At 40.5% G+C, this 20418-nt stretch overlaps 1 protein-coding gene across 7 annotated transcripts in view; it reads right to left on the reverse strand.

Moving 5' to 3' along the window:
• Nucleotides 1-20418, reverse strand: part of AAGAB (alpha and gamma adaptin binding protein) — a 74103-nt gene that overhangs the window by 13195 nt on the left and 40490 nt on the right. For 4 of the 7 annotated variants that reach the window (XM_015473013.3, XM_015473011.3, XM_015473012.3 and 1 more), the window contains exon 6: nt 12795-12815. The exons of the other annotated variants lie outside the window; for them this stretch is intronic. In XM_015473013.3, the coding sequence (XP_015328499.1) occupies nt 12795-12815 (21 nt within the window). The remainder of the gene's footprint in view (nt 1-12794; nt 12816-20418) is intronic. 7 annotated transcript variants of the gene reach the window in all.

Raw genomic sequence — 20418 nt, forward strand, 5'->3', positions numbered from 1 at the left:
GAGGATCCTGCTGTAATGTATGTTGGAGAGTGTTTTGCCTATGTTCTCCTCTAAGAATTTAATAGTTTCTGGTCTTATGTTTAGATCTTTAATCCATTTTGAGTTTATTTTTGTGTATGGTGTTAGAAAGTGTTCTAGTTTCATTCTTTTACAAGTGGTTGACCAGTTTTCCCAGCACCACTTGTTAAAGAGATTGTCTTTTCTCCATTGTATATCCTTGCCTCTTTTGTCAAAGATAAGGTGTCCATAGGTGCGTGGGTTTATCTCTGGGCTTTCTATTTTGTTCCATTGATCCATATTTCTGTCTTTGTGCCAGTACCATACTGTCTTGATGACTGTGGCTTTGTAGTAGAGCCTGAAGTCAGGCAGGTTGATTCCTCCAGTTCCATTCTTCTTTCTCAAGATTGTTTTGGCTATTCGAGGTTTTTTGTATTTCCATACAAATTGTGAAATTACTTGTTCTAGCTCTGAAAAATACTGTTGGTAGCTTGACAGGGATTGCACTGAATCTATAGATTGCTTTGGGTAGTATACTCATTTTCACTATATTGATTCTTCTGATCCATGAACATGGTATATTTCTCCAACTATTAGTGTCCTCTTTGATTTCTTTCATCAGTGTTTTATAGTTTTCTATATACAGGTCTTTAGTTTCTTTAGGTAGATATATTCCTAAGTATTTTATTCTTTTCGTTGCAATGGTGAACGGAATTGTTTCCTTAATTTCTCTATTTTCTCATTATTAGTGTATAGGAATGCAAGGGATTTCTGTGTGTTGATTTTATATTCTGCAACTTTACTATATTCATTGATTAGCTCTAGTAATTTTCTGGTGGAGTCTTTAGGGTTTTCTATGTAGAGGATCATGTCATCTGCAAACAGTGAGAGTTTTACTTCTTCTTTTCCAATTTGGATTCCTTTTATTTCTTTTTCTCCTCTGACTGCTGTGACCAAAACTTCCACAACTATGTTGAATAGTAGTGGTGAGAGTGGGCACCCTTATGTTGTTCCTGACTTTAGAGGAAATGCTTTCAATTTTTCACCATTGAGGATAATGTTTGCTGTGGGTTTGTCATATATAGCTTTTATTATGTTGAGCTATGTTCCTTCTATTCCTGCTTTCTGGAGAGTTTTTATCATAAATGGATGTTGAATTTTATCATAAAGATAAAACTTTTAATGATTAAATGCTATGTGTGTTTAACCACCATCACAACAAAAAAACCCTGATTGTCTCATTCTAATAATGAATAAAATTATGAGAAGAGTCCAAATAGGTGGGAAGAAGTCAGGACTAGTGGTCAAATAGGCCTGACCTACCAGTGTGACCTTGGACAAGTCAATCATTCTGTGTCTCAATTTTCTGATCTGGTTTTTTTTTTTTTTTTTTTAAAAAGCATTGCTAGAATGGTTGTTATGGCCCTTTCTGCTCTAGAGGTTTGTGATTTTAAAAAGTAAAGTGGCATTCTTCAGCTTCTCTTGACAGTCAACTCTGAATTAAGTATTTTAAGTTACTTCATAGAAAAATAAGAACAAAAAATTCCAAAATCCTTTCAAGACCTATAGATGGTTATGAATTTATAATCAGGTTTCAGGCTAATGAAAGCTGGAAGAACTTTGGCTCAGTATTTTCTTATAAACAATGGAGAATTTGGCCAACTAACATGAGTTCACTATGTTCCACTGCTTATATTTTAAGGAAGTTAGAGACAAAAATTTTCACAATTAGAAAAGCACATTAATGTTGCTCAAAAAACCTGGATGTTTTAAACACCCATGGTTTTAAAGAAACTTTCCATTTTCCCCGAGTTCAATGTTTAGGAAAACTCTACCCATGTGCACCCACTGTAAAACTACTGTTCTAACAGGTAAGAATCACCTAAATCTTGTCTTGTTTGCCAGATTTTTCTCTCCAGGATTCAGGGCATGGAAATGTCATCCCTGTTAAGAATTTATTCTTTTAGCTGATAGCTGTTGAAACTGACTTTAGCATCTCTGGTTTTACTGACACTACAAAATACCAGACTAAGAAGGAATAAATTTGTCTACTCAATGGATTCTTCTGGAACTTCAGAGCTACAGAAAGGGGAAGTTGTTAAGTGATGTAAATTAAATTCTTCTAGAAGGAATAGTAAGTATACTAAACTCTGGTCTAAAAACACGAATTCAGTACTGATCATCTGCATAGAATTCCTCAAGGAAATGTGAGAAACAAAGCCACAGCATCTAGAATAAAGATGAGAAATGGAAAATTCAAGCCTTGTGGAAATATATGAAATTATTTGGATATCTCTTTATAAAGCTAAAGGAACACTGTTATTTATCTTCTTCTACAAATTTTTTCAAATTTTTTAAAATTTATTTATCTTTAATTGAAGGATAACTGCTTTACAGTATTGCGTTGGTTTCTGTCAAATATCAACATGAATCGAAGTTTTCTCTTTTTTTTTTTTAAATAGAGTAAACTATAATTCATAGAGATTAGGTAACTTCTTCAAAGTCACACAACTAGAACCTGAACGTGAAATTCAGAACTCTTTGATTCTAATTAATCCCAATTCTAGGGCTTCCCTGGTGGCTCAGTGGAAGGCACAGTTCGATCCTTGATCCATGAAGATCCATATAAAGGGGAAGACTAAGCCCCTGCACCACAACTACTGAGCCTGTGCTCTGGAGCCCGGGGGGCTGCAACTACAGAGCCCACGTACCCCAACTAGTGAAAGCCTGTATGCCCTACACCCATTGCTCCACAACAAGAGAAGCCACCGCAATAAGAAGCCCATGCGCTGCAACTAGAGAGTAGCCCCTGCTCGCTGCAACTAAAGAAAGCCCACACAGCAACGAAGATCCAGCACAGCCAAACATAAATTAATAGAACATTTTTAAAAATCTCCATCCTAATTAATTTCCATTAAGCCCAAAGGTATCATATAAAGAGCAAAGAGACATTAAATGCTTAACATACAAATACTGAATATGACAATACAAACATTGAATACGATGACACAAACTTGGATCAAGTGTAAAAAGATATCCTTTTATTCACATATAGTTCTCTTTTGTCTGTAATCCTTTATTATATCCCTGGTTTAGGCTGATTTCAACTGAAATAAGATGAACAGCTGAGAACTGAATAATTAATTATACACCGCTTCAGTGTCTCTCACTAACATATCCTAGCCCAGCCCCTGTAACTCCTGGAGACACTGGTCACATAAAACCCGTGGCAAACAGGTGGTTAGCCCCAGGGTCCCTTCACTGTGCCTTCAAGGATATGTAGACAAGGGTTTCTCAAACTCACCACTTCTGACATTTGAGCATGTACGGGGGCGTCCTGTACATCCCCACCTATACTACCAAATACCTATGGCACTACCAGATGTCCCCAGGGTGGGGGCAAAACTACCTTGAATTAAGAACCACTGATATAAATCTAATTAGGACAGGAAATTTGGGCCTAAAATGCTCAGGTTTTAAGTCATTCTTGTAAGGATTTTTCAATGGAAAAGTAATAAAAGCACTTTGGCGTCAATCTTTATATCCTGTCAGCATCACAAACCACCTCTCCCTGCTCTGGGAAACTTCTCTAAATGGTTTCTGCTCCTCAGTCCCATCTGCCTTGTTGTCCTTACTGTCATAGCATAAACACCTACCTTGAGTCTACCTGCTGTTCTAAACTATATTAGAAACTCCGTGCAGACAGAGACAGGAGTTCAGGGTTCTTCCACCTTGCATAGCCCAAAGCACAGTGCTAAGCCTACAGGGGGGATGTGGAGAAACCCGCTGACAGCCTAACATGCTGTTAGACAGAGGCTGCAAGTATGACAGAAGGTTTTACTTCAGATTTATGTGTATTGCTCACAATATTTGAATTTCCATGACTGCACCCCCAAAATGTCTTAGATGATATGTTATATATTTTCTGTGTGCATATTTTAGCTTTTCTTCCTTTATTTTTTTGGCTGCATCACGTGGCATGTGGGATCTTAGTTCCTTGCCCAGGGATCAAACCTGCACCTCCTGCACTGGAAGCACAGTCTTAACCACTGGACCACCAGGGAAATCCCCAGCTTTTATTTCTTTAAAGCACCAATTATTTGGCATCATCTCGTTATACAAAGTTCAAGTTTTCCTGTATTTTAAGTCTTCTTTACATCCCCTTTCTCTCCCCACAAAGTATTTTTTTTTCTACCTGTGTGATAAGATGATCGAATTTACCATAACCACAACTAAGATATCTCAATTTATACAGAGACGAGGTATGTTTTTTAATAATTTTTTTAAACATACCATATTATTTGCATAAAAACTGTTATGCAAATACAGTACTTCATCCAAAATGATTTCCCTAGTATTAGGAAAGTAAGCGTATACTTTTATCTCACATTCCACTTCTGCTTTAAAAAATGGAAATGACATGTTCTTAAAATCACAAAAGAATCAGAATTGACTTATTCTCTTTTTCTAAACTACTGCTTAAAAAGGGTAAAATTATAAAGTATATTATTAAAGACAGCACATCTTCAGAAAAATAGGCTTAAGCACTAAATCTGGTTCCATCACCAGCTCCGAATTCAGAAAAGTCGATCTCTGACACTTGTGACACATGCTCACAAGTGAAGAACTGTCTCTGCCAAAACTTGAACATGTAATAAATGTGACCAGAAAATAACCACACTATATTTTTTTGCCTTTTTTCCTGATTGAAAATATGTTCTTTGTAGAAAATTTGTAAAATAGAGAAAAGCATAGGAAGAAAACTAAATAACCAAAGATGCCAGTTAACTTCAGCATATGCCCTCCTGTTCTTTTTTTCCTGTTTATGTATACACACAAATTCTTAATCAACCAAATTAAATATCAGAATGAGTACTGTTTTTTCCAAGGTTGTAAAGGAAAGCTTTAAACTAATTCCAAAAGTGGTTCTACCGTGAGTCCCTTCTCCAGAGCCTAAAGCACACTCTTGAAATTCCTCAACGGAAGGTTTAGAATCAAGTAGAAACAAAAAAATATTCAAAACCAAGTGTGGGGATGAATGAGAGCAAATGAAACAAACAAAAAGACGACTTTTCTTATGTGGCTCATAACCAGCTCTAAAAATAATTCCGAAGAATGACTATAAAAATGTTTTGCAAGGGGGCCACAGAAGGAGGCCTGCAGTGCCTTCACGGTGACTCATCTGAAGAGATTTCCCATCATTTATTTGCCTATGGACAATTTTGGGGGTGATTTTTTAAAAACAAAATCTCATTATTTTACTCATACATTTACTGCCTTCTATCTTCTCTAATTTGTCACAATTCTTCCTTCCCCTTTTGCTCTTACAACACAATCTTCTCCACCAAATTATGCATTCTACCTAAAAATCAATGTATTAATATAACACATTTTATTTTTGACCACAATATTCACAGTGAGAGTACTGACAGATTATTCAAATCATTTTTTTTTTTCAGTCCCACAATATTAGGTGCTGGAATAAAAAAAGAGGAACAACTCATCCTGTCTCAAGGAACTCAGTTTCATAGAATATTACGTCGATATAATTCTACTCTATCCTAGAGGTTAGGAAAGTGGAGTCCATGATGCCATTTTCCCAAAACCACCCAGGCAGAGACAGACCCCATTAGAATCCTCTTCATTAACCATTCTTCCATTCACTACTTTGATGTTATTTTGTTTTCTGTAACATTAAATTCAATTTTTTATTTAATCATCATTTTTTTCAACTTTTAGAAAAAAATTATATTAAAGGTACTAGCCGTCTGCTTTCTCAGGAGAGTAACCCAGGAATCGGGTAGCCAGAGAGACCTTATCTTTTGGTACTCCGTTATTGATACTGCTCTACATCAGCTGCAAAGGATGCCTTAAAAATGGACTGGGATTTCTGCCATGGTATCTTGTTACCAAGTACATTCTGGAGAACATACATTAATAGATGACCAATCTTTTCATTTATAATGGGAAAACACAGAAAACCATACGAAAGAATTGTTTCTAACATTAAAATTCCACTTAATCTTTACCTACTTGTATCACTGGATAGTCAATATTATAATAAACTGAACGTAAATTTTCAGAGTTTCTGAAATCCAATCTCCACAATTACTGCTTACCACTGGGAGAGCACTGTTACAACCCTGTAGTATTTATTTAGTCTAATCCCTCCTTCACTGATTAGGAACAGTAAAAGATCACAGAATTTCCCCTCCTAGCCTATCCCTCAGTGGTAGTATTTGTAAAAAATAAAAACAAACAAACAAAAACCCACTGAACACCCAAGAGCCAACTAAATCCTCTGTGGTACCAGTGGTCAGGTGACAAAGCCTGCGACTGGGGGGCAGGGCTTGGGGGTAACATTAACCTGACACTCTAACCAAGGACACTACACACAACGTGCATTCCTATGCAAAACAACAAGCGACAGCTTCACCTGAAGCAAAACACAGCTCATCAGGCCTCTACTGCTGCTGCCGCTAAGTCGCTTCAGTCGTGTCTGACCCTGTGCGACCCCATGGACTGCAGCCCACCAGGCTCCCCTGTCCCTGGGATTCTCCAGGCAAGAACACTGGAGTGGGTTGCCATTTCCTTCTCCTTTGCGTGAAAGTGAAAAGTGAAAGTGAAGTCGCTCAGTCGTGTCCGACTCTTAGCGTCGGACTGCCTTCTCCGCAGGCCTCTACTAGCCATCTTCTTTTCCTTGATTTTAAAACCAAGTCTTAAGAGTAAATAATCTGCCTGTGATGCAGGAGACCCAGGTTCAATCCTTGGGTCAGGAAGATCCTCTGGAGAAGGAAATGGCAACCACTTCAGTATTCTTGCCTGGAGAATTCTATGGACAGAGGAGCCTGGTGGGCTATAGTCCATGGGGTTGCAGAGTCGGACATGACTGAGTGACTAACACTTCACGTTGCAAGACGCCTTGATCATCCAAAGATAACAAAGGTGTCTGTCACTAGGTCTCCTTGTACACCAGGCAAATGGAAAGTGAAGACAGCTACACCGGAGACCAAAAAGGGAGGTGGGAGTGAGGGGAATCAACTTTAAAAACCTGTCACATTTGGCATAAAGCACTGGCCCTCATCAGTTTCTCTTTCATAACAAGAGGACATTATCCAATTATAAAAAACCCCAAATGCTAAGTCTCCATAGCCACAAGCTGGCTCTCACAGGAGCTGAGGGTAACTCAAGTAGGCAGCCGAGATTTTATTGACATCCCTTTTCTTAAATCAATTTTCAGGTAGAGTAAATGGACGGGAAGACAGTACAGGGAAGATTATAGGTGAGCAAATTAATGTAGATACAGACATCTAAAAAACCCTACTGAGGTGTACAGGCATTTCTATCCATTTCATTTGCAGACCATTTGAAGGCTTTAATGCATACAGTGGAAACTCTGACCTCTCTACAGTGAACACAGCGACATCTGGGAATTTCCTCCAAGGACAGCATATTAAAAAGCAGAAACATTATTTTGTCAACAAAGGTCTGTCTAGTCAAAGCTATGGTTTTTCCAGTAGTCATGTATGGGTTTGAGAGTTGGAATATAAAGAAAGCTGAGCACCGAAGAATTGATTGTTTTGAACCGTGGTGTTGGAGAAGACTCTTGAGAGTCCCTTGGACCGCAAGGAGATCCCATCTGCCAATCCTAAAGGAGATCAGTCCTGAATATTCGTTGGAAGGACTGATGCTAAAACTACAATACTTTGGCCACCTGATGCAAAGAACTGACTCATTGGAAAAGACCCCGATGCTGGGAAAGATAGAAGGTGGGAAGAAAAGGGGACAACAGAGGATGAGATGGTTGGATGGCATCACTGACTCAATGGACATGAGTTTGAGTGAACTCTGGGAGTTGGTGACAGACAGGGAGGCCTGGCATGCTGCAGTCCATGGGGTCACAAAGAGTCGGGCACGACTGAGTGACTGAACTGAACTAAGAGCTTAGTATGTACCACCTGACCCTTCAGCTCACTGTTTCTTAGCTGTTTTCATCATGGCCCCTGAAGGAAAAACTTGTTTACTTCTCTACTTATAACCAACACTTCTGACATCAGATGTGTGGTTTTTTCCCACACCAAGCAATTCTCCAGTTCTTGGAGGACACCAACTACATATCCTACAATTTAATGCAATTCTGACACTACTCTCCATAGACAGTGTAGAACTCCCTGCTCCAAGGGCTCAGTTCCTCATCAACCCCTCCTAGGCTTTGATAATTTGCTAGAATGCCTCACAGAACTCAGGAAAACAGTTTACCTACTAGATCACCAATTCATTATAAAAGAATATAGCTCAGGAACACCCAGATGGAAGAGATGCATAGAGCAAGGTATCCAGGCATGCCACCCTCCCAGCACCTCAATGTGTTAACCAATATGGAAACTCCAAATTGCATTGCTTACAATTTGACTGGAAGTAAATGACTGATTAAATCAATGACCATTGGTGATTAACAACCTCTAGCCGTCCTCCCCAACTCAGAGGTTGGGGGTGGGGTCAAAAGTTCCAACCATCTAATCATGTGGCTGGTTCCCCTGACAACCAGTCTCCCATTCTCAGGGGCTTTCCAAAAGTCATTCTATTAACATAAACTCCAGTGTGGTTTAAAGGGGTCTGTTACTGAATTCACAGAAGATACTATTTTCACCTTGACTGCTCTGGAGTTATTTCAGGAGCCAGGACAAAACCCAAATATTAATTTATTGTATTATTTGGAGCTCTGTGCCAGGAACTGGGTACAAAGACACGCCCCCTCAGGGCCTTTCTAGACATTTGTTTCCTAATTATGATATACCCTCCTCACTGAACTATTAATATCACAGATGCACTATATCTATGCTTATACATTATATGCATATCTGTGCTTTATATATAAAAAATAAATTATATATACTACCCCATGTAAAACAGATAGCCAGTGGGAATTTGTCATATGACTCAAGAAACTCAAACTGGGGCTCTGTAACAATGTGGCGGGGGGTCAGGGATGGAGGGGTGGGAGTGAGGTTCAAGAGAGAGGGGACATATGTATCCCTATGGCTGATTCATGTTGATGTACGGCAGAAGTCAACACAATCGACCAGCTGTAAAGCAATTATCCTTCAGTTTAAAATGAATAAAAATTTCTTTAAAAGTATGAAGCTTTCACTTATGAAACAAGACATTGGTAGGGCCGAGAATATGAAACCAGGTTATTATAAATTAGCCCAGAAATTTTACCTCTATATCAAGAAGATTTATAAATCTCTCTCTAGAATAACAATTTGTCTACAACTCATGTGAAGAGTTGACTCATTGGAAAAGACCCTGATGCTGGGAGGGATTGGGGACAGGAGGACAAGGGGACGACAGAGGATGAGATGGCTGGATGGCATCACCGACTCAATGAGTCTGAGTGAACTCCAGGAGTTGGTGATGGACAGGGAGGCCTGGCGTGCTGCAATTCATGGGGTTGCAAAGAGTCCGACACGACTGAGCGACTGAACTGAACTGAACTGCAGTACTATAATTTAACCTGTTTCCTTTTACAATGTGAAATTAAGTAACAAATTACAATAAGAGAGCACCTATTATGTACAAATAAACCTTAACTCAAACTAAAGAGAATAATCCATGGTGACTCTGAAGTGAAATAATTTTTAAATTATTATTATTTAAAAATTTAAAATAAACTATCTTTCATTAGGCATAACAAGATAGTTATTACAGTAACTATCCAGAAGCCTTACCGGTGTTTTGGATTAAGTGCAGAACAATGGGATAAAGTTAGTATCAACACCACATCAGACAACCTTTTTAAAAGGATTTATTTAAAATGCAGTCACTAAAAAAGGTCCAAAAACTCAGGTATGATCATTACTTCCTGCCTGTCTCATTAAAAATCTTACTCATGGCAGCAGAACGCCTCGGCTTGAGAGAGTTCTGTGGGAATGATCTCATCTGACTCTGCCAATAATTTCCCATGCAGCCTGGGTAAATTATTTAACTCCTCTGTGTTCATTTCTCTCACCAGCCAATACTGTGATCCACACACTGTGATCCCCTGGGGAAGGGAGTGGAAACCCACTCCAGTACTCTTGCTGGAGAATTCCCAACCTAGTCGGACATGACTGAGCAAATAACACACACACAGAGACACACACACACACACACAGTAATGGAAAAACACACAACACTCCTGGGTCAGGAGACCTGCCCTCTTGTCGCACCTTAGCTACTGATTCACTGTGGGGATGTGGGCAAGTCACGTCTCTTCCCTAGGGCCTCGTTTTTCCGCATCTATGAAAGGAACACATCACGCCAGAGGCACGCATAGCGATTCTATGTTCTAAATGCTTCCCCTGGCTAATTCATATACACTAGCATACCAAACAAAACGATGTCCCTTATTAAATTTTATAAAGTTCAACATATGCAATCTATACAGTCAGTACAAGACTTGATAGAAAAAAATACTGCATAGAAAAATATTGGGAAGTAAATGATTGTTCTCCAAAGGAAAAAGTCTTAAAAGTTTAGGCCAAGTGCCTTCCTAACCTGAATCAGGCACAACTGTCATTCAAAAGAATTCACTGCAGCCATTTCTCTTTTCTGCCTGGATCATCTCTTAGTGGAATATACTCCACAAATTACCTCCTAGGCTTTGGGAAATCAAGTCCGTATGTACCCTAGGCATACCCTACACTACATATTCCAATTAAATCCCTTCTCAGTTTTGGTTTTTCCAAACTCATTACTTTAGACAATCTCCATCCTTCCCATCCCCTTGATCATTTCAACAGCTCTGAGCTAAATCATTTCCACTGGAACTTTCTTCACCTCCGAGGAGGACAGGAAGAAGAGTGATCAAAATGAAAGCCAGTAAATAGGGAGATGTGGAGAAAATACATTAGAGAGAAAATTTTCACCACTGTTCTCAGCTCTACGTCACAAAGTAAAATATCCTTTCCCCAAACTACCAGACTAAGATATTATATCTTCTGAGAATTAACAGGCCTGTTCTCTGACTTTTCTATGCAATTTACTGCTTCTAGGAATACTGCTTCATAAAATACTGAAGTAACTATTATTAGAAGCATTCAACCAAAAATGGTGGACAATCATCTGGCAGGGATGCTATAGAAACCATACCTGTACTGGATAGAACAGACTAGCTCAAACGTTCCTATCAGTTTTCTATCTAAATGCATTTGAGAGATATGTCACCTATCAATCAACTGGGTAACATGGGCTTAGTAGTTAAAATGATTATCAACGGGGGCCAGGCAAACACCTGGAGAAGATGTGTGTCATATCTAGTATACATTCCCCCACTCCCACTGTATTAAATTACTTCTAAAACTGCCTCTGAATATAAAACTTACCAATACTCTCACACAGTCTATATTTGAAGGCTAAGCATCTGATACTTTGCTACCATCATCCAACATATTATCCAACCATTCCCCTTATTTCATCACAATTTTAATTACTGGCTCACTGTCCTTTTCTCCAATACTATTTCTGTCCGATTCTCAGAAAGTTCAATATACATACTGATAGTCCTTCTAAGAACTTGACTCTTGGTTCATTAAACTTTCGTTTTACAGATGTTGTCCTCGACCTATTTCAGTCAAAGAGTCCCATGGTCAGAGCCTAAGATCTTATTATTATCAATTACAACCCCTCTGTCATCTCAATTTCATGCATCTCATTTGCTGGTCACCGCTTATTTTCCCAGCTTATTATCCCCACTCCCTTATAGTAGCCCAAGCCAATTATCCTTCAGCTTCACTGGGACCTCAAAACTATCACCTTTTCCCTGATCCTCTCCGCCCTGATTTTCTCTCTCCGTTTCTTACCCAGCTTAAATTCCATGATCAATCATTATACTCATTCTCTTATGAAGCGAAGTAAAGTGAAGTCGCTCAGTAGTGTCCAACTCTTTGCGACCCCATGGACTGGGGCCTACCAGGCTCCTCCATCCATGGGATGTTCTAGGCAAGAGTACTGGAGTGGGTTGCCATTTCCTTCTCCAGGGGATCTTCCCAACTCAGGAATCGAACCCTGGTCTCCTGCATTGCAGGCAGACGCTTTAACCTCTGAGCTACCAGGGAAGCCCTTTCTTCTCTCTTACCATGATTATCCTTGCTTGGTAAAAGCTAAACGGCTGATTCCATGGCTGTACCCGTGTACCTGAAGGCAGCCAGGGAAAAGACCCACCCCTCGACTCCACCCCCACAGGCACACACACACACACACTCATGCCGCCTGTGCCTGTCTTCACTTTAAATGTATCACACCAAATTCCAAGCGGGCCCCTTCGTGCTGTCTGGCAGTCATTTATTTTTAGCATCATATCTTACATCCCTAGGATCATCTACTCTCTCATTCTCCTAGATAACTTTCACATTTTCTTCTCTCTCCTCAAATCCTAATGCAACCTCCTTCTGTCCTCAGATGATAACCTGGCTTCTTACTTCACTGAGAAAACAGAGGCCATCAGAAGAAATTTCCATAGATCTCCTTGCCACATCTCCCCACCCAGCAACATCTGTGCCCACATACTCCATTCTGCCTCTGCACAGATCTACTTTCCCCTCCCATCCACGGCCAACCTCTTCACTCCCCCACTAGAGCCCGCCCTCTCTCACCTACTCAAGGACAGCCTTCTAGCACTCCTCCCTTCTCCTCCTCCTCCAACAGTTTTCTCACTTTTACAAGCTCGTTCCCTTCAGCCTATTAACATGCTGCTCTTGATCTCATTCTCAAGAAAAATAATAAACGAAAACCACACCCTTCTCACTAGCACCCACCTATTTCTTTGTTCCTTTTTCCTGCAAAAAAAAAAAAAAAAAATTTTTCAAGAGCGGTTTTCAGTCACCATTTCCAATTCCTCTCCTCCCTATCTCTAAGACTACTTCACCAAAACTGTTCTCAAGGCCACTGATGATCTCCACATTGCTAAATCTGAAGGCCAGTTCTCATCTTCCTTGACCCGTGAACAGCCTCTGGCGCGGCTGACCACCCCCTCCACCTTGACAGCCCTCCACTGTGCTTCCAGGCCCTGTCACTCTCTCTGTGTCCCTGGCTGGTTCTTTCTCTTCTCCCCATCCTCCTCCTGTTGGAATGTCCCTGTGCTGAGTCCTTGGTCCTCTTTATTTACTACACTTACTCACCTGGCGATCTCATGTAGGCTCAAGGTTTTAAATGCTATGCATGTGCCTCTCCATGCATCTAGCCAACTGGCTACTTGATATCTCCACTTAGAAGTCTAGCATCCATTTCAAAAGTTAACACGTCCAAAAGGAAACCACTGATATGCCCCTTGCCCCTCAAAGTCGGCTTCACCTGCAGCTTCCTTACTGTTGCTAATGGCATCCTCTTCCTCTGACTGCTCAGGCCTGCATCCTGGGGTCCTCCTTGACTGTCCTCTCTCGCTCATCCCTCACATCCAAACCATCAGGAAATCAAGCTGGCACGACCACAAAACAGATCCGGAATTTGACCTTTCCTCACTCCTTCCATTGCTACAACTCTGGTCTGTGTCACCGCTCTCTCTCACCTGGAATACTGCAATCACCTCCTATGAGATCACCTTGGCTCCTCCTCCCCTCCACCGTCTCTTCACAAAGCAGCCCGAGTGCTCTTTTCAGACCTCACGTCAGATCATGTTACTCTTCTACTCAGCAAAAGACCTGCCAAAGTCCCTGGCTGCCTCTAAGCAAATACAAAAGTTACTATGATGGCCTGTGAGACCCTTCATTATCCCCTGACTGTGCTCCCTCCTCAGCCACAGTGCAGTCCTCGATAGTCTTCAAACACATCAGGCATGGATTCTCTTCAGGGCCTCTACTGTAGCTATCCACTCTGCCTGCTAAGCTATTCTCCCAGATACCACATGGCAAATACCTCATCTCCATCCTCAGATCTCAAGCTCTGAAGATCAACCTTAAGACCTACACCTATTTAATATTGCAATCTACCCAACTATCTCAACATCCTTAACCCTGCTGTATTTTTCTTTCATTATCACTTATCATCTTCTAGTATATTGTACAACTTACTAATTAGGTGTATTGTCTACTGGCTAATGTGTCCCACTAGAACGAAAACTCCACAAGGACAGAAACTTGTGTCTGTTTTGTTCACTGATGCATCCCAACCACAGAGATCAATGCCTGGCACATAGTAACCACTTGATAAATATTATTTGGACTTGCCTGGTGGTGCAGTGGATAAGAATCTGCCTGCCAATAACGGGGACATGGGTTTGATCTCTGGTCCAGGAAGATTCCACATGCCGGGAGCAACTAAACCCATGTACCATGATACTGAGCCCGCGGTCTCGAGTCCATGAGCAGCTACTACTGAAGCCCACATGCCTAGAGACTGTGCTCTACGACAAGAGAAGCCGCTACAATGAGAAGCTTGTGCAGCACAATGAAGCGTAGCCCTTACCGGCCACAACTAGAGAAAGTCTGCGCAAAGCAATGAAGACCCAGCCCAGCCAGAAAAAAAAAAAAAAAGTATTTTTCTGAATGAATGAACAGACACTTGAAACTGGGTCTTAAAATTATGAAGCAGTGAGAAATCTGAGGTTGACAGAAGACAAAACTCATATGATCTAGCCACACCTAAGGTCTCAACGGTGCCCCAGACAGGTAGCTACTTATAAAGGCTGTGCTATTTCTCCCTGGTCTCAAGAAGATCTTGTCACATTAGAAACAGGTACCAAGGACGTACACAGGCCAGGGACCACTGTGCTCACCTTTGCCTCTAGGTGACTCTACCCTGGGCAGAGTCCTGTCTCTGTCCTCCGGCTTTGTAAGTCAGAGGAGTGACCTGTGAGTACTGCACAACTCATGAATGGGAGAAAGCAAATCAGTCAAGGGGCTAATAGCTTTCAAAGTGCTGAGTTTACTCCTGTGGATTAAGCACAGACTCTTACAAGTTAGAATTAGAGGACTATCATCTATGTCAGTGGTTCTCAACAAAATTGCCTATCTGAATTCCTGAGGCACTTAAAAAACACTGTAGCCACCCCTCCCTTCTAAGATAAATGGTCTGGGTGAGACCCAGACAGCACAGGTCGTAAAAGCTTCCCAGGTGATCTCACTGTACAGCCAGAGCCATGGATGGAGACCAACCTCCTTTTCCAGATTAAAAATAAAGCCTAGACAGAATGAGAGCCACATAAGGTCACACAGCTACATAGAAATGTTCAGACAGGACACTGTCACCAGACTCTTTGGAAAAATTTCATTAAAATATAGTAATTTATAAGGCTATACGTTACAGCAGTTACATGCATGAGACTTCAAAATTATAAAGATCTAAGTTCAAATCAGAGGCTTTGCTATTTCACAGCTAATATTAGTGGTTCTCAAACTTTACTGCATGTTATAATTACCTGGGGATAATTACCTGGAGAAGATGTTTTAAATCTCTATGCGTAGGCCACAACAGTTAATGCAGAATCTCCAAGAATGAGATTCAGGCATCAGTACTTTTTAAAGTTCCCCAAGTGATTCCAGTGTGCACACAAGTTTGAGAACTGATGACATATGACCTTGGGGAAATTACTTGACCTCTTTAAGCCTAACTCTTTGGAATACTGTGATTAAATAAGGTAATGTATGTATATCAGCAGCTCATTAGTATGGTTACCATCACACTGCCTTCTCCGACCAACATCCTTCTAACAGTACCATCATCATTATCAGTACTATTTCCTTCCTGACTTGCTTCCTTGTTTCCTTTCTTCTTCCAGCCTTCCTTTTCCTCCTTCTTACTGAGGTATCGCTTACATATACATAACATTCAACTTCTTTAAAGTATGGAATTTGATGGGTTTTAGTGTGTTTACAAAGTTGTGTACCCACCATCATTATATAATTCTAAAACACTTTCATCACTCCAAAAAAGAAATCTCACACCCCAAACCACCCCTCCCTGCCCCTGGGAGCCACTAACCTACTTTCTATCTCTATGAATTTAACTATTCTGAACACTTCACTTAAGTGGAACTGTTAAAATATGTGGCCTTTGTGTCTGGCTTTTTTCATTTAGCATGATGTTTTTGAGGTTCATCCACGTTGTAGCATGCATCCATGCTTCATTTCTTTTTATGGTTGAATAATATTCTATCATATGGATGTTGTTTTCAGCAGTTATTTCCAATTCAGCATTTGTTTCGACTTTTTTTTCCAATTATGAATATTGCTGCTAGAAACATCTGTGTACAAGTTTTTTTGTGGACATATGTTTTCAATTCTCTTGGGTAAAATACCTATGAGTGGAACTGCTGGGTCATATGGCTTACTTTTCTGAGAAACTACTACTGTTTCAAAGTGGCTACAGCCCATTTTACATTCTCCTCATCAGTGTGTAAGGGTTCTAATCCCTTCACACCCTCACTAACGCTTCTTAGTGTCTCCTTAGATCACAGCTAACCTGGTGGGAATGAAGCTGCATCTCATGTGGTTGTGACTGCCCTGATGATTAATAATGGTAAGCATCTTTTCATGTGCTTACTGGCCATTTGTGTACCTTCTTTGGAAAAATGTCTATTCAACTCCTTCACCATTTTAAAAATTGCACTGTCTTTTCATTATTCAGCTATAAGATTTCTTTATACATTCTAAGTACTACATTCCATGCAAAGATGGGCATAATAAAGACAGAAATGCCATGGACCTAACAGAAGCAGAAGATATTAAGAAGAAGTGGCAAGAATACACAGAAGAACTGTACAAAAAAGGTCTTAGTGACCCAGAAAACCACGATGGTGTGGTCACTCACCTAGAGCTAGACATCTTGCAGTGTGAAGTCAAGTGGGTCTTAGGAAGCATTACTATGAACAAAGCTAGTGGAGGTGATCAAATCCCAGCTATTTCAAATCCTAAAAGATGATGTTGTTAAACTGCTGCATTCAATAGGAAAACTGGATTTGGAAAACTTAGCAGTGGCTACAAGACTGGAAAAGGTCAGTTTTCATTCTAATTCCAAAGAAGGGAAATGCCAAAGAATGTTCAAACAATGCCACAGTTCCACTTATTTCACCATGCAAGCAAGGTAGTGCTCAAAATCCTTCATGACAGGCTTCAACAATACATGAACCAAGAACCTTCAGATGTACAAGGTGGATTTAGAAAAGGCAGAGGAACCAGAGGTCAAATTGCTAACATCTGCTGGACCATAGAAAAAACAAGGGAATTCCAGAAAAACATCTGCTTCATTGGCTACACTGAAGCCTTTGACTGTGTGAATCACAACAAACTGTGGAAAATTTTTGGAGATTCTGCATTAACTGTTGTGGGGTGAGGCCTAGGCATAGAGATTTAAAACATCTTCTCCAGGTGATTATCCCCAGCTAATTATAATATGCAGCAAAGTTTGAGAACTACTAACATTAGCTGTTTGGAGAAGGCAATGGCACCCCACTCCAGTACTTTTGCCTAGAAAATCCCATGGACAGAGGAGCCTGGTAGGCTGCAGTCCATGGGGTCGCTAGAGTCGGACACGACTGAGCGACTTCACTTTCACTTTTCCCTTTCATGCATTGGAGAAGGACATGGCAACCCACTCCAGTGTTCTTGCCTGGAGAATCCCAGGGACGGTGGAGCCTGGTGGGCTGCCGTCTATGGGGTCGTACAGAGTTGGACACGACTGAAGCGACTTAGCAGCAGCAGCAGCAGCAGCAGCAGCAGCAGCAGCATTAGCTGTTAAAGAGATAAGAACACCAGACCACCTTACCTGCCTCCTGAGAAACCTGTATGCAGGTCAAGAAGCAAAAGTCAGAACCAGACATGGAACAATGGACTGGTTCAAAATTGGGAAAGGAGTATGTCAAGGCTGTATACTGTCACCTGTTTATTTAACTTATATGCAGAGTACATTACGCAAAATGCCGGGCTGGATGAATCATAAGCTGGAATCAAGACTGCTGGTAGAAATATCAATAACCTCGAGATACGCAGATGACACCACCCCAATGGCAGAAAGCGAAGGGGAACTAAAGAGCCTCTTGATGAAGGTGAAGGAGGGTAAAAAAGCTGGCTTAAAACTCAACATTCAAAAAACTAAGATCATGGCATCTGGTCCCATCACTTCATGGCAAATAGATGAGGTAAAAATGGAAACCGTGACAGAATCTTGGGCTCCAAAATCACAGCAGATGGTGACAGCAGCCATGAAATTAAAGGTGCTTGCTCCTTGGAAGAAAACCTATGACAAACCTAGACAACATATTAAAAGCAAAGACATTATTTTGCCAACAAAGGTCCATATAGTCAAAGCTATGGTCTTTCCAGAAATCATGTAGAGATGTGAGAGCTGAACCATAAAGATGGCTGAGCACCAAAGAATTGATGCTTTTAAACTATGGTGCTGGAGAAGACTCTTGAGAGTCCCTTGGACAGGAAGGAGATTAAACCAGTCAATCCTAAAGGAAATTAACCATAAATATTCACTGGAAGAACTGATACTGAAGCTCCAAATCTTTGGTCACCTGATGCAAAGAGCCAACTCACTGGAAAAGACACTGATGTTGGGAAAGATTGAGGGCAGGAGGAGAACGGGGCAACAGCGGATGAGATAAGTTAGGTGGCATCATTGACTTAACAGACATGAGTTTGATCAAACTCCAGGAGATAGTGAAGGGCAGGGAAGCCTGGTGTGCTGCAGTCCATGGAGTCACAGAGTCAGACATGACTGACTGACTGAACAACTAGATCCTTATCAAATAAATGTACAGTTTACAGATACTTTCCACCATTCAGAGGACACTTTCCTAAGTGTACTCTGAATTACAAAAGTTTTTTAATTTTGATGAAGTTCAATTTATCTTATCTTTGGTTGTTTCTCATTAATGTGTGTGTGTGTTTCCAGCTGCACAATATATCCCTCTTTTTTTTTTTTAGTAGTTCAAGTATAGTTGATTTCCCTGATAGCTCAGTTGGTAAAGAATCTGCCTGCAATGCAGGAGACCCCGGTTTGATTCCTGGGCTGGGAAGATCTGCTGCAGAAGGGACAGGCTACCCACTCCAGTATTCTTGGGCTTCCCTTGTGGCTCAGCTGGTAAAGAATCTGCCTGCAATGTGGGAGACCTGGGTCCGATCCCTGGGTTGGGAAGATCCCCTGGAGAAGGGAAAGGCTACCCACTTCAGTCTTCTGGCCTGGAGAATTCCATGGACTATACACTCCATGGGTCACGAACAGCTGGACATGACTGAGCAACTTTCACTTCACATAACTGATATACAATATTGTGTTAGTTTCAAGTGTACAGCAAAGTGATTCAGTTTCACATATATATATATATATTCAGATTATTTTCCATTATAGACTATTATAATATAGTGAATGTAGCTCCCTTTGCTATACAGTAAATCCTTATTGTTTTATGTGGTTTGTATCTGTTAATCTCATACTTCTAAGTTATCATTAACTTTACTTTTTCTATTTACCCTATTGTACAGACCAGATGTCAGTTTCTTGCTTCAACTGCCAAGCCCTGTGGCAGACAGTGTTGCTTTGGGGAATTCTGAAGGGAAGAGTCTCAAGACAAGTGGTCCTGGAAGCTGTTAGGGCCTTACCTGAAAATTCCTCAACCCATGCCAGCTGTCTATGAGCCCCAAGGTTCCAGGCTGGCAGGCCAAAACTTTTTACCAAGTCCAAGCTCATAATGCTCATGGCATGACAGATTAATAAATCAAGAGACAAGTTGTTGAGGCAAGGAATAACAACTTTATTTGCAAAACCAGCAGGCCACAAAGATGGTGAAACTAGAGTCCCAAGGAACCATCTTCTATATTATTAACTTTTAAGGAAAAGACTAGGGGCAAAAACTTACGAGGCTACCTACTATAACAGGGTAAGTTGTTCAGACTTGCAATAAGCAAAGAATTGAGCTTGCCGTTCATTTCAATCAGGAAGTCCCATTGAGGAAAACACATTCACTTTATTTTGGTGGAAGGCAGGAAGACAGTTATTCATGTCTAAGTTTTTAATTAAGTGGATTTTCAGATTGAGTGTTTGACTTTTGAATGCCTAGTGGCCAATAAACTGCAAAGAAATGAAACCCTAATCAGATCTGTATGTTTTCAGGGATATTTGCCGTAACAGCTAAATTTTCACAGTCCTTATTAGAATTGGAAACGTTTTTCCCAAGCCGAGCACATTTAAAATGCATTTTTAAAAGGTTTTCAAACTGATACTTTTCTGAATCGAAATTAAAGACCAATATGACATAACCTCAATGATCCATTATTGCTTGACAAATAAATAGATAATACATATTTCAAAATAATTAACTGAGATTATATACCTGGCAAGGTAATACTCCCAAAGAATCAACTGTGATTCCAGTAATTTTTCCAATGAAAACAACAACATAAAAACTAGTCATCAGCGTCCTGAGAGTGAGAAGTGGCACCG

The sequence above is a fragment of the Bos taurus genome, chromosome 10 (genome assembly GCF_002263795.3).
Source record: "Bos taurus isolate L1 Dominette 01449 registration number 42190680 breed Hereford chromosome 10, ARS-UCD2.0, whole genome shotgun sequence".
In the NCBI taxonomy this organism is placed as follows: domain Eukaryota; kingdom Metazoa; phylum Chordata; class Mammalia; order Artiodactyla; family Bovidae; genus Bos; species Bos taurus.